The sequence below is a fragment of the Pongo abelii genome, chromosome 19 (genome assembly GCF_028885655.2).
Source record: "Pongo abelii isolate AG06213 chromosome 19, NHGRI_mPonAbe1-v2.0_pri, whole genome shotgun sequence".
Lineage (NCBI taxonomy): Eukaryota > Metazoa > Chordata > Mammalia > Primates > Hominidae > Pongo > Pongo abelii.
This window is the reverse complement of record NC_072004.2, coordinates 63,942,180-63,955,983: the sequence shown is the minus strand read 5'-3', so window position 1 is coordinate 63,955,983 and position 13,804 is coordinate 63,942,180. Positions and strand designations below refer to the sequence as shown.

The following is a 13,804-nucleotide window of genomic DNA, read 5'->3' as shown; positions in this document are numbered from 1 at the left end:
AGCAAGCTCACAAAAAATATCAGAGCTTGAATGGTTCTTTGAAAACCATGCAGCTCAATACCCTGATTCTATAGGTTAGGAAAACAAGCTCCTGATCTGCTCAGTGACTTGCCTAAGATCTCATGTTTGGTCAGTGGAAGACACAAGCCACTGAGCACTTTCCAGAACCCGTTGCTGCATCTATTTTCCAAAGGAGGAAGACAACTGATAACAAAAACAAAGTCCGGCGGGGGCAAAATACTGGTGTGCTCACCCACACACACACTCCCTGCCCAAGAAAATTCAATGGGTGAATTAGAAGATATACCTAATGTAAATGATGAGTTAATAGGTGCAGCACACCAACATGGCACATGTATACTTATGTATCAAAACTGCACGTTGTGCACATGTACCCTAGAACTTAAAGTATAATTTAAAAAAGTGCTAAAGAAAAAAAAAAGAAAACTCAATGGCTGAAATATGACCTTACACAGTTAACAACTGACTACCTCCAATGGAGAGAGTTATTCAATATGCCACAGGGCTCATTAAAATGCAAGTTTTATTCTTACGATAACTTGAAACAAAATTCTACTCTCAAACACAAAGGTTTACATACAATTTTGTAGCAAAATAATTGATGTCATAAAGTAAGACATCAGTAGGGGCTTTGGAGTACAGTCCAATTCGAGAAATACTACCTGTTAATGCAAGTGATCTGGTTTTAGGTCCAACTCCATCATTCATTTGTTCTACAACTAAAGATTAATCTCTAGCCTTGTTGAATCTTCCACGTTTACTGATTGGTGATAGAAATACGTGTCTTTTTATAAGTTGTCACAAATGAGACAAACACATGTTGATATCACGTACCCTCTGATAGGATGTAATGCAAATGGAACTCTATCTCCAGGGAACTTTTCCCCAAAACTCACAATCCCAGATTAATCAAGAAAAGCATCAAACACACAGAAATTCAGGAATTTTATACAAAGTAGCTCACCAGTATTTCTCAAAACTGCCAGTCATGAAAAATCAAAATATTCAGAAACTTTCACAGCCCAGAGGAGACTAAAGAGACATGAAGGCTAAATGTAATATGGTATCCTAAATTGGATTATGCAACAGAAACAGGACCTTAGCGGAAAAACTCGGATATTAAAAAAAAATCTGGAGTTTAGTTTAACAGTAATGTATCCAGGTTTGTTTCTTAGTTTTGACAAATGTTTTGCTAATGTAAGGCATTAAATTAGGGACCTTGGATAAAGAGTATATGGAAACTCCCTGTATAACTTTTCTGTAAATCTAAAGTCATTCCAAAATAAAAAAATTATTTTGAAAGATGACACCTGGAAGGCTTTCTAAAATGTAATAAATGATATCCAAATGCTAGATCATGTCTAGAGAGAAGAGAGATTTGTGTTGAGTTTTCAGTGGATTAATCTGGCATATAGCCTTTTATTTTTGCCTGTAGTTCATTTTTTTTCTAGAAGATAAGCAGAACAGTACTATTGTCTATCCAAGAAGTATCATCTGTTAATCAGATTTATACATATTTGTAGTGGAAAGAGCATTGGATTAGAAATGTGCTTATTTACAAACCTGCTTCTATGTTGACCTGCATTGGAAATTTAGACAGTAACTTTATCTAACTTGCTTTGTTTTCTCATCTGGAAAAAGGGGAGTATGAGTACAAATTTTATAAGGGCTGAATGAAGTAACATGAGTGAACCAGTACTGACAACTACAAAATCATATGCTCATGTGATGGGTTAATTGTGCTTCCATTAGCTTTGGAGATAATGTAAGTATGAAAAAAAGAATAATGGTCTTCCCCAAATGTCCATATTCTAATCCTCCAAACCTGTGAATGTGTTACCTTATATGGCAAAATATATTTTGCAGATATGATTATGTCGAGGATCTTACGATGGGGAGATCATCCTAGATTATCCAGATGGGCCAAATGCAATCACAAACATTCTGAAAAGTGGGAGGCAGAAGGGTCAGAGTTAGAGAAAGATATGTGATAACAGAAACACAGGCTGGAGCCATGCAAGGAAGGGACTCTGCACTGAGTAATGCAGGTGGCTTCTAGAAGGTGGAGAAGGCAAGGGATTGATTTCTCCTCAGAGCCTCCATAATGCAGGCTGCCCTACTGACACCTTGATTTTAGTGTGTCCAACTTTTAAAATGGTAAGATAATAAATCTGTTGCTTCTAGCTACTAACTTTAGGGTAATTTTTTGCAAGAGTGATATGGTTAGCCTTTGTGTCCCCACCCAAATCTCATCTTAAATTGTAATTACCAGGTGTTGAGAGACCTAGTGGGAGGTGATTGGATCATGGGGGCAGTTTCCCCACGTGTTGTTCTCATGATAGTGAGTTCTCATGAAATCTCATGGTTTTGTAAGTGTTCGATGGTTCCTCTCTTGCTGGCTTCTTCTCTCTCCTGCCTCCATGTGAAGAAGGTGTTTGCTTCCCATTCACCTTCCGCCATCATTGTGAGTTTCTTGAGGCCTCCCCAGGCATGTGGAACTGTGAGTCAATTAAACCTCCTCTGTTTATAAATTACCCAGTCTTGGGTAGTATCTTTATAGCAGTGTGAAAAAGGACTAGCACATGGAGCTATAGGAAACTAATACAATTACTTTAACTATCACTTAATTGGGATGTATTGAAGGATAAGCTTACTGGCTTATCAAAGGGAGACTGAATGTGGGTCTCTTGGAAGGGGTGGTCACATAGTGAATTTCTGAGGGAGAAAACCTCATAAATTCACTATATGCTGCAAAGCAAAGCTTTCAAGAAATGATGTGGCCACTTTTTTTTTTTTTTTGAGATGGAGTCATGCTTTGTTGCTCAGGCTGGAGTGCAGTGGCACAATCTTGGCTCACAGCAACCTTTGACTCCCAGGTTCAAGTGATTCTTATGCCCCAGCCTCCCAAGTATGTGGGATTACAGGCACCCATCACCATCCCTGGCTAAGGTGTGGCTACTTTTAACAGCTTACAGTAAGATATGGCAGCAAAGGAATTACCTAAAGGTGGAATTTATAATTAAAAGGAAAGCAGAATATAAAAACATGAAAAATTTACAGTCTAGCAATGTGACAGGAAAGGAAAGAATGTTTTCAGGAGAAAAATCCAATGGTTCTGAGGGGTAACCACTTGTTAAAGAGATTAAAATGGATAAAAGGGAGTCAGGTGTGAAGAGTCAAGAAAATTGGAAAAAGGTTTTTCCGAAATCTTTGTAGCCCCCTCCCATCATAGGCTCGTAGGCCTAGGAAAACAAAATGGTTTCAGGGAACAGGCCCGAGTTACCCCGAAGCCACTTTGATATGCTTTCTCAACATTCAAGCTGCTCCAGCTCCAGGTGAGGCACAAATAACCCCACATACTATTTCAGCTGGTGCTCCAGAAGGTGCAAGCCATAAATCTCAGCAGCATCCACTTGGTGCTAAGTCTGTAGGCTCCTAGAATGCAAGTGTGGTGGAAGCTGCCAAGCCTCTAGATTTCAGAGGATGTATTGGAAAGCCTGGGTGCCCAGGCAGAAGCCTTCTGCAGGGGAGGAGCTCCTACAGGGAGCTTCTACTAGGGCAGTGCCCAGGGGAGCTGTGGGAACAGAAGCACCACACTTCAGACCCCAGAATTATATAGCCACTGGCAATGAGCCACACTAGCATGGAAATGCTGCAGGTATTAGATTCCAAACTGTAAGAGCAGCAATGTGGGCTGCACCCAGAAAAACTGTGGGGGCAGGGCTTTCCAAGGCCTTGAGAGCCCACTTCTCATATCAGTATGCCCAGGATGCAGGACATGGGTCAAAGATTATTTTGGAGCTTTAAGATTTAATGTCTCCCCTGCTGGGTTTTAGACTTCCGTGAAGACTGCTACCCCTTCCTTTTGGCCAATTTTTGTCTTTGTGAATGAGAATGTTTACCTAATGCCTATACAACCATTGCATATTATAAGTAGATGAATTGCTTTTGATTTCACAGGCTCATAGGTGGAAGGAACTTGCCTTGAGTCTCAGATGAGATTTTGGATTTGGGACTTTTAAGTAGATGCCAGAACAAATTAAGACTTTCGGGACCATTGGGATAGAATGATTGTATTTTGCAATGTGAGAAGGATGTGAGGCATGGAGAGTCAAGTGTGGAATGCTACGGTTTGAAAATCTGACCCTTCAAACCTCATGTTGAAATTTGATTCGCAATGTTGCAGGTGGGGTCTAATCAGAGGTGTTTGGGTCTTAGAGGCAGATCCCTCATGAATGGCTTGGTACCATCTTTATAGTAATGAGTAAGTTCTTGCTCTATTGGTTCCTGTAAGAGCTTGTTGTTAAAAAGAACCTGGCAATTTCTCTGTATCTCTTGCTTCCTCTCTCACCATGTCATCTTTGTACATGCTGCCTCCCCTTCCACTTGCACTATGAATGGAAACAGCCTGAGGCCCTCACCAGATGCAGATGCTGGTGCCATGCTCCTTGTACACCAGCCTATAGAATCATAAGCCAAATGAATCTCTTTATCTCAAAATTCTTTATGAATTCTCCAGCCTCAGGTATTCGTTTATGGAAACACAAATGGAATAAGACAGCCCCCAAGATTCCTACCTCATAGTGTACACACCCTCTAGTATGAGTGGGATTTGTGAGTATAACAGGATTTCACTTCCTTGATTAGACTACTATTTCTGGCAAAGATGAAGAGATTTTGCAGATGTGAATAACATTCTTAATCCGTTGACTTTGAGTTAATAAAAAGGCATGTTATACTGAGTAGGCTTGACCTTTAAAAGAGAGTCTAGGCCTTCTCAGGATGGGGAGATTCAAAGTAAGTGAGGCACTTTCCTGCCAACGTTGAAGATGCAAACAACTGTGTTGTGAACTGCTTATTCAGCAGTGGCAGGCCATAGGAGACAAGGGTCTCAGCCCTACAATTGCATGGAACTGAATTCTGCCAAGGACCCGCATGAGCTTGACTTCAGATGAGAATGCAGCCAGAATGACAACTTTTTCAGCCTTATGGGACTCAGTAGAGGATCCATTTAAGCCATGTCCAGACTTCTGACCTAAGGAAACTGTGAGACAATAAATGTGTATCATTTTAAACTACTAAATAAATGGTAATTCTTAAGTAGCAACAAAAAAATCAATGCAGGTACTACTTACTCCATGAATTAAGGAACGAAGAGCATGCACAGCCCCAGGCTGTGATCAGCAAGTAACCCTCACCATCCAGCCAGATTTCTTTCCTGGGAGTATTGTGAAGAAAGAAGAGCTTACACTCCTTACCTCTTAATCATGAGACTTTAAAAAAAAAAAAAAAAAAAAAGTGGACATTTTGATAAACAGATATCAGTGGTAACTTGTAGGTGGTTGGGTATAATTATCTTCCTTGTCCAATAATCTTTAGATTTTAAAACTACCCACAAAGAAAAGGATGGAAAATAGCATGCTGGGAGGTTTATTGACCTGGGTAAACCATTTGTACCCAATTTTGAAGAATGCAACAGATGATGCTGTCCTGAGCCAAAGTAGCCTGCTAGGTCCAATGCTGATCAGAAATGGCAGCAATGAGTTCCTCTATTAATCATTCAGAGGAATTCTGTATTATGATTTTAAGCTGCTGAATAAGTGGTGATCTAATTCCTCAGAAATTCCTGCTTCCCAGATCTCAGAGGAAGAGTAAAGTGCTTAAAACTATTTATTGTCCTTTATTTCCAGGATCTCCATCCAAATACTTTATGTGGCCCACAAGACCCTCTATGAGCTGGCTCCTGACCACACCAATCTCCAACCACTTTGCACTTGTCACTTTGCACTCTGGCCACAGTGACCTTTGTTCCATTTCTCATACATGTCATGCCCACACTTGAGGCTCATGCTTCTGCCTTAAACAGCTGGTCTAAGATGACTCTGCACTAGCAACGTCCTTCCTTAGCTTAGCTTCTCCTAGATTACACAAGGAGGCTCTCCTTGATCTCCCGACTATTTCTACTACGCTTCTCAAAACCTTGAGTACTTTCCATTTATAGCATGTACTGCAGATTGTACTGATGTATTTGTTAATATTATTATTTTATAACTCAATTTAAGGGTTGAGGAACAGCCCTTCACTCTGTCTCCCGAGTCAAGCCTTTGTCTTTTTCTTTAAGGAACAAAGACTGTTGTCTGTTCTGATCCAAGTTTGTTTGGCAAACATTGAGCCCCTGGTGCATGGAAGGCCTGAGGTATATCCTGGAGGGATATGTGGTGGGAAGAGACAAGGTCCCTAACCCTAGAAGCTGAACCATCCCTAGGCCCCTCACTGCTCCTACCTTAGCTCATATGGCCCTCTTCTGTGACTTTGAATTCTGTAAGAGTTTCAACCTCTCCTTTGATTCTTTAGGGTAAAATCCAAACTTCTAGTTCCTTTCAGGTAAAATCCAAACTCCCAGTTGGTATGGCCCTCCATAATCAGGCCTCTGATGCTCTCCAAGGCCTTAATTCCCAGAGCTCTTCTTGCACTAGTGAACATTCTCTTCCAAGATTCCAGGCCTTTGCCCATTGATATGGTTTGGCTGTGCCCCCACCCAAATCTCATCTTGAATTGTAGTTCATATAATTCCCATATGTTGTAGGAGGGACCTGGTGGGGCACAATTGAATCATGTGGGCAGTTACTCCCATGCTGTTCTCTTGACAGTGAGTGAGTTTTCATCGTATCCAGTTGTTCCTTCACTCAGCTCTTCTCCTTCCTGCTGCCCTGTGAAGGTGACTTGCTTCCTCTTCCAACATGATTGTAAGTTTCATGAGGCCTCCCCAGCCATGCTGAACTGTGAGTCAATTAAACCTATTATCTTTATAAATTAACCAGTCTCAGGCAGTTCTTTATAGCAGTATGAAAACGGACTAATAGAGTAAATTGGTATCACAGAGAATGGGGTGCTGCTCTAAAGATACCCAAAAATGTGAAAGTGACTTTGGAACTGGGTAACAGGCAGAGGTTGGAATGGTTTGGAGGGCTTAGAAGAAGACAGGAAGATGTGGGAACTTCCTAGAGACTTGTTGAATGGCTTTGATCAAAATGCTGATAGTGATATGGACAATGAAATACAGCAGGCTAAGGTGGTCTCAGATGGTGATATGGTTTGGCTGGGTCCTCACCCAAACCTCACCTTGAATTGTAATAATCTCCACATGTCAAGGGCAGGGCCAGGTGGAGATAATTGAATCATGGGTGCAGTTTCCCCCATACTGTTCTTGTGGTAGTGAATGAGTCTCATGAGATCTGATGGTTTTATAAATGGGAGTTCCCCTGCACAAGCTCTTTCGCCTGCTGCCATGTAAGACATGACTTTGCTTCTCCTTCACCTTCTGCCATGATTGTGAGACCTCCTCAGTCATGTGGAACTATGAGTCAATTAAACCTCTTTCCTTTATAAATTACCCAGTCTTGGGTATGTCCTTATTAGCAGCATGAGAACAGATTAACACAGATGAAGATAAAAAAACTTGGTGGAAACTGGTATAAAGGTGACTCTTGCTATGCTTTAGCAATGAGACTGGTGGCATTTTGCTACACCCCAGAGATCTGTGGAGCTTTGAACTTAAGAGAAATGATTTAGGGTATCTGGCAGAAGAAATTTCTTAGCAGAAAACCATTCAAGATGTGACTTGGGTGCTCTTAAAAGTATTCAATTTTATACATTCACAAAGAGATGGTTTGATATTGGAACTTATGTTTAAAAGGGAAGCAGAGTATAAAAGTTTGGAAAGTTTGCAGCCTGACGATGTGATAGAAAAGAAAAACCCATTTTCTGAGGAGAAATTCAAGCTGGCTGCAGAGATTTGCATGAGGAGCCAAATTTTAATAGCCAAGACAATGGGGAAAATGTCTCCAGGGCATGTCAAAGGTATTTACAGCAGCCCTCGCATCACATGCCCAGAGGCCTAGAAGAAAAAGTAGTTTCCTGGGCTGGGCCCAAGGCCTAGCTGCTTTGTGCAGTCTCTGGACTTGGTGCCCTGCATTCCAGCTGTGGCCAAAAGGGGCCAACATATAGCTCATGCCGTTGCTTCAAAGGGTGTAAGCCCCAGGCCTTGGTGGCTTACATGTGGTGTTGGGCCTGTGGGTGCACAGAAGCCAACAACTGAAGTTTAGGAACCTCTGCCCAGATTTCGGACGATGTAGGGAAACACCTCAATGTCCAGGCAGAAGTTTGCTGCAGTGGGGAGCCCTCATGGAGACCCTCTGCTAGGGCAGTGTGGAAGGGAACTGTGGGGTGCGAACTCCGACATAGAGTCCCCACTGGGGCACTGCCTAGTGAAGCTGTGAGAAGAGGACCAAGATCCTCCTGACCCCAGAATGGTAGATCCACCAACAGCTTGCCACATGCACCTGGCAAAGCTGTGGACACTCAATGCCAGCCTGTGAAAGCAGCTGGGAGGTGGACTGTACCTTGCAAAGCCACAGGGGCAGAGCTACCCACCTCTTGAATCAGCATGACCTGGATGTGATACACAGAGTCAAAGGAGATCATTATGGACCTTTAAGATTTGAGTGCCTTGCTGGATTTTGGACTTGCATGGGGCTTGTAGCCCATTTGTTTTGGCCAGTTTCTCCCATTTGGAATGGCTCTATTTACCCAATGCCTGTACCTGCATTGTATCCAGGAAGTAACTAAGTTGCTTTTGATTTTACAGGCTCATAGGCAGAAGGGGCTGGCCTTGTCTTAGATGAGACTTTGGACTGTGGACTTTTGAGTTAATGCTGAAATGACTTAAGACTTTGCAGGACAGTTGGGTAGGCAGGATTGGTTTTGAAATGTCAGAGACATGAGGATTGGGAAGGACCCAAAGTGGTATGGTATGTTTAGGCTTTGTGTCTCCACCTAAATCTCATTTTGAATGATAATCCCCATAATCCCCCCATTTCAAAGGAGAGACCAGGTGAAGTAATTGGATCTTGGGGTGGTTTCTCCCACGCTGTTCTCATGATAGTAAGTTCTCACAAGGTCTGATGCTTTTGTAAGGGGCTCTTCCCCCTTCGCTCAGCACTTTTCCTTCCTGCAGCCTTGTAAAGAAGGTATCTTGCTTCCCCTTTGCCTTCTGCCATAATTGTAAGTTTCCTGAGGCCTCCCAGCCATGCTGAACTGTGAGTCAATTAAACCTCTTTCCTTTATAAGTTACCCAGTCTCAGGCAGTTCTTTAAAGCAGTATGAAAATGGACTAATATAATCCCTCTTTGCCTGTGCTGTCAAATATTCCTCACTTTCCCACCCTTCTCCACTTTGAGTACTCCTGAACCTTGTCAAGACCCAGTTCTAACTTCCTTTCTTCCTTTAGCCTTGTAGTGAGATGCCTGGCCCTGGAAGACTGCTTTAGGCTGCAAGTGACAGAAAGTCTGACTCAAAGTGGCTCGAGCAGTAAGAAGTTTGTTACATCACTTAACACAATAAGTGGTGAGGCAGTTCCATGGTGAATTCAACTCTTAAGTAAGCTATAGAAGATATAGGTTTTTCTCAACTGTCCATTTTGCCATCTTAGTGTGTCTTTTGTACCCAAGTTTATTCAGAAGGCTTCTCCTTACATGGCATGAATAGAACTGTTTATCACATATGCATATCTATATTAGTGTATTACTCCGGGTTCTCCTGAGAAAGAGAATCAACAGAATGGGGTGACAGTGAGAGATTTATTTAAGAAATTGGCTCACATGATGGCTGGCAAGGATGATGCCTACAGGGTAAGCTGATAGGCAGGAGGCCTAGGGAAATGTTGATATTGCTGCTCCTGGCCTAAGGCTTCTGGAGGCAGAATTCCCTTTTTCTTTGGGGACCTTGGTCTTTTTCTCTTAAGGCCTTCAACTCATTGGATAAGGCCCACACATATTATACAGATAATCTGCTTTACTCAAAGTTTACTGAGGCAAATGTTAATCTGTTCTTAAAAAGTACCTTCCCAACAACATCCAGGCATGTTTGATCAAATATCTGGGTACATACCTAGCCAAATGGACACATCAAATTAGCCATCACAATGTCTAAACCAATTACTGAGAAGAAAGAGACCAGAATCACCATTGTTGGTGTAAATCTCAGCCAGGAGTAACCCTCTGGGGCTGGTAAGGGACTCCTTCCCTGAGTATATGATGGTATGGAGGGCGAATGTGCAAGCATAGTCAGGGCTCCGCCTGCAAGACAGACTCTAGTTGTGGGTGAAGTCAGAGGAAGGCATAGGTTTGAGCAGGTAAACAACATCTGTTAAACACTTAGGCAGGCGGAATCCCAATACTGCGTTGCCTCCTTTACATGTATAAACCCTGTTGGAGCCCTTGTTACCCTGAGTCATGGATTTATGGCTTATCTTCCCCTTTAGACTATAGGCTCACCTTTGAGTAAGAATCATGTATCAGTTACCTGTTTATTAACCACCCAAACTTGGTGCTCAGCACAAGGTAGGTACTCCATAAATGCTATTGAACTGACCAAAGTGGGGCATTTGCATGCTGAATTAACCTTGTACTCACCATTGTTATAGAGCTCATATATTTTTATCCACCACAGCTTTGTTGAAGTCACAGATTCACAACTGTTATGCCAACTGACTATTATTTCTAGACACTTCAGTGAGGAACTTATGGGATGATAAAACTAGTTCAGTCCTATCAAGTTCTCTCCTATTTCACACATCCATAACCTGAAAAAAATCTCAGTAACAAATTGAAGAACACTCTTAACTTTATAGTCAAGTAATAAGAGGTAAGGGGTCCATTGTTTGCCACAAGTACCCACTCAGAAAAAGTAGGTCATCTGGAGTCAGATGTTAAGAGCCCCAGGTTCAGTTGCTTAATCCACAAATTCTCATGACTCTTATCCTTTTAAACAGAGTTGGAGTTCCCAAAAGTTTAGAAAGTGGAATCATCAGATACCAATCTTCTCTACCAGAAAGACAAAAGACCTGTTAAATTCAGAGGACGAGGAAGTCATCTTTTAGTTGTCCACTGTGTAAAAACCCTTGACCTTAAAAATTCAAACATCTCCCATGTTTCAGGCATCTTGAGAAACCCTTACACACATTATTACACTTTCCAGTTTGTAATTGTCTCCCTCTTCTCAAGCAGATACCAACAACAATTGACATATACTGACTCAACACGCACCAGACATTACCATACACACATTACCTCCATTATGCAATTTAATCCTCAGCAAACCTCACAAGGCTGATTTAGTTCTTATCTCCATTTTACAGATGAAGAACCCAGGGAGCTGAGGTGGGTAGGTAACTTGCTGACAGTCCTACCCACAAGAAACCACAGAACCCAGACTCAAGTCCCATCAAGTCTGACTTCAGAGGCCATGATTACACTTGCACATGTTACTGCTTCCCACGTAGTAAGGTTTACACATATTATCTCCATTAAATTTGGGAGTAAGGAAAAGTTATTTTATATCAACATGTAAGGGGACAATAAAAATTATTTCCTGTGGTTGTCTTAGAAGCAAAAACCAACTCAAATAGGGCCTTGAACACACTAAAGAAAGAATGTGACAACAGAGAAAAAAACATCGAAAAATGTGAGGCAGACACAAAACATTTTGCAGTGACCACCCAGTTCTACCCATGGGCATGTCAATCACTACAGAGGATGTTCTCTTTACAGGTTGTACTAACTTAGCAAGACTTCTTATTACCTGGAGAGAATACCCTTTATTTCTCTAATTCCATACTCACAAGGTACAATAATATAATTATAAATGTAACTTCTGAGATATCTTGAATATAACAGATTTCCTAGGAAAAAAGTATGTAAACATTCTATTTCTTTAAAAGGGCATCCTCAATTGTAAGTATTGAATGCCATTTGCCAATATTATTTCACATGAACATAGCTTGTGCCAATGAAATTGTTATATGATTAGAAACCTGGTCATTTCTAGATGAATTAATCAAGTTCAGTTTCTATGTTCACTGGGCCATAGACTAGATGTGCCATAGTAAATTTATCAAGTTAATAATATTCATTTCTGAGGCTATTTGGCAGCCAGTTGGCTTTTTCCTGGGTCACCCACTCTCCCTTACCATGCCTGCTTTCCTTCTACTGCAAAGCCTCACGAGTACTTATAATTGCCCCATCATACAAATGAGAAAAATGATGCTCAGAGGGGTTTTGTGACTTGCTTAGCTCTGCACAGCTGGTGTAATAAACTCTACAGAAGGACAGGAAAAGAAGACATAGAAGCCAAGAATGAATGAGGTGACCTGGGACTCTGCTCTTTCTATTTGCCACCAACTACAGAGACCTCAACTGACATCTCCAGCCCTCTGTTTTCAGTGCCTGAGTAGAGATTGCACATTGGCTCCTATTGAGAGCTTTATTTCTTATTCTCACATCTGAGCAGTTAAAAATACTTTGAAGTATGTCACCTGCTTTCCCTTCTATCCTTGCCTTTTGCTTGCTTTTTCTCTTGCCTCTCTTTACTAAAGCAGCAAAAGCAAGAGGACCATTAAAAGCAAGAGGACCATAATGAGGGTAAGAGTAGTGGGAGGAGACACAGGGACCCTCCACCTTGCTTCTGAACTAAAGTCATAATATAATCCTTGCTTTAATCTGTCTTCAGTTCTCTGTCCTCTGCCCCCATGCTGACAGGATCCACTTTACCTGATATTTTTAGCTGATACTTGGCCCGATGTGCTAAGTCCTGGCCATGGATGCTGCTAAAGTGACAGCATGTGTTCTAGCAGCTCCATTGCCATGGTCAGTCTTTTCATAGTTCCTGTTTCATTAATGTTAAGAAATGGCTCTTCCTCACTTAACCAAATGTCAGCAGACAGAGCTTCGGCCCTTAATCATCCATCCCCCTGCCCCTGACGGCATCCTATAGATTGAAGGACATTGAGACTGCAGGCTCAGATGGAAAAAAAAGTACTCTAATTGCCTGTTACTTAACAAACTTTGTCTTGATGGAGTATTCATTGCACACATAAATTAGACTGCCTCACCTTTTGCAATGTAAAATCCTGGAAATAATGCTAGCTTTCATTCTAATTGTTTTTAATAAATAAATAAAATAATTAATGTGTACTTACCTGGAACAAAGCTTCCCTGGACCACCTCCTTGTACGCCCACCAGCCTTCATGGATTTTTGGTGAATTCTGTTGAGCTAAAGGAAAAGCAAAGAAGAGAGATTAAGATGATAGTAGAGAAGCACTGTGTCCCAGCTGTCTAAGTAAGAAGGGTGAATATCCATAAAATAATCCTCTTCTACCCCAAAGTCATACTACAACAGAACCTTCCTTCTCCCTTCCTTTTTTTTTCAAATAGATCATTGATGGGTAAATATAACAAAATTTTTATTGAAAGTTCTCTGATATTTTAATTGATGTTAAAGAGATAGTAATTATGTATTTAAGTCCCCTGCTACCTGTTCTCGTCATCTTTCCCATACACACACACACACACACATACACACACACACAGCACCCCTGCTGAAATTGAGGAGAGGAGGCAGATCCCATCCATGTATGTCCATGGAACCCTTGTTTTGGGAGAGATTGAAGTTTGCTGAAGGAGCCAGTCTAGAAGGCTGAAAGGTATACCCAGCCAGCTTTCCTTAGGTCCCAGGAAAATGAAAACAAGAATATAAATAACTGTGGTGGAGGTTTTTGACATCACAGGCAAAAAGGGCAGAGGGCTCAAGATATTGGAAAATATCATGGAGATCTGTAAGCTCATGCTGACATGACCTCAGGAAAACCCTTGAATTCATGACAGTTGACAAGTGAATTGGGGCAATGCCATTACACATGCATGCAAACCCCAAAGTATACATAAT

General features: G+C 41.5%; 1 protein-coding gene across 2 annotated transcripts in view; it reads right to left on the bottom strand.

The window, feature by feature from the left end:
- CA10 (carbonic anhydrase 10) overlaps positions 1–13,804 on the bottom strand; it is a 543,036-nt gene that overhangs the window by 444,106 nt on the left and 85,126 nt on the right. For both annotated transcript variants that reach the window (NM_001131337.1, XM_024234139.3), the window contains 1 exon segment: positions 13,058–13,132. Coding sequence is in view for 1 of the 2 variants with exons in the window: in XM_024234139.3 (XP_024089907.1) it covers positions 13,058–13,132 (75 nt within the window). In the remaining variant the exon portion in view is untranslated.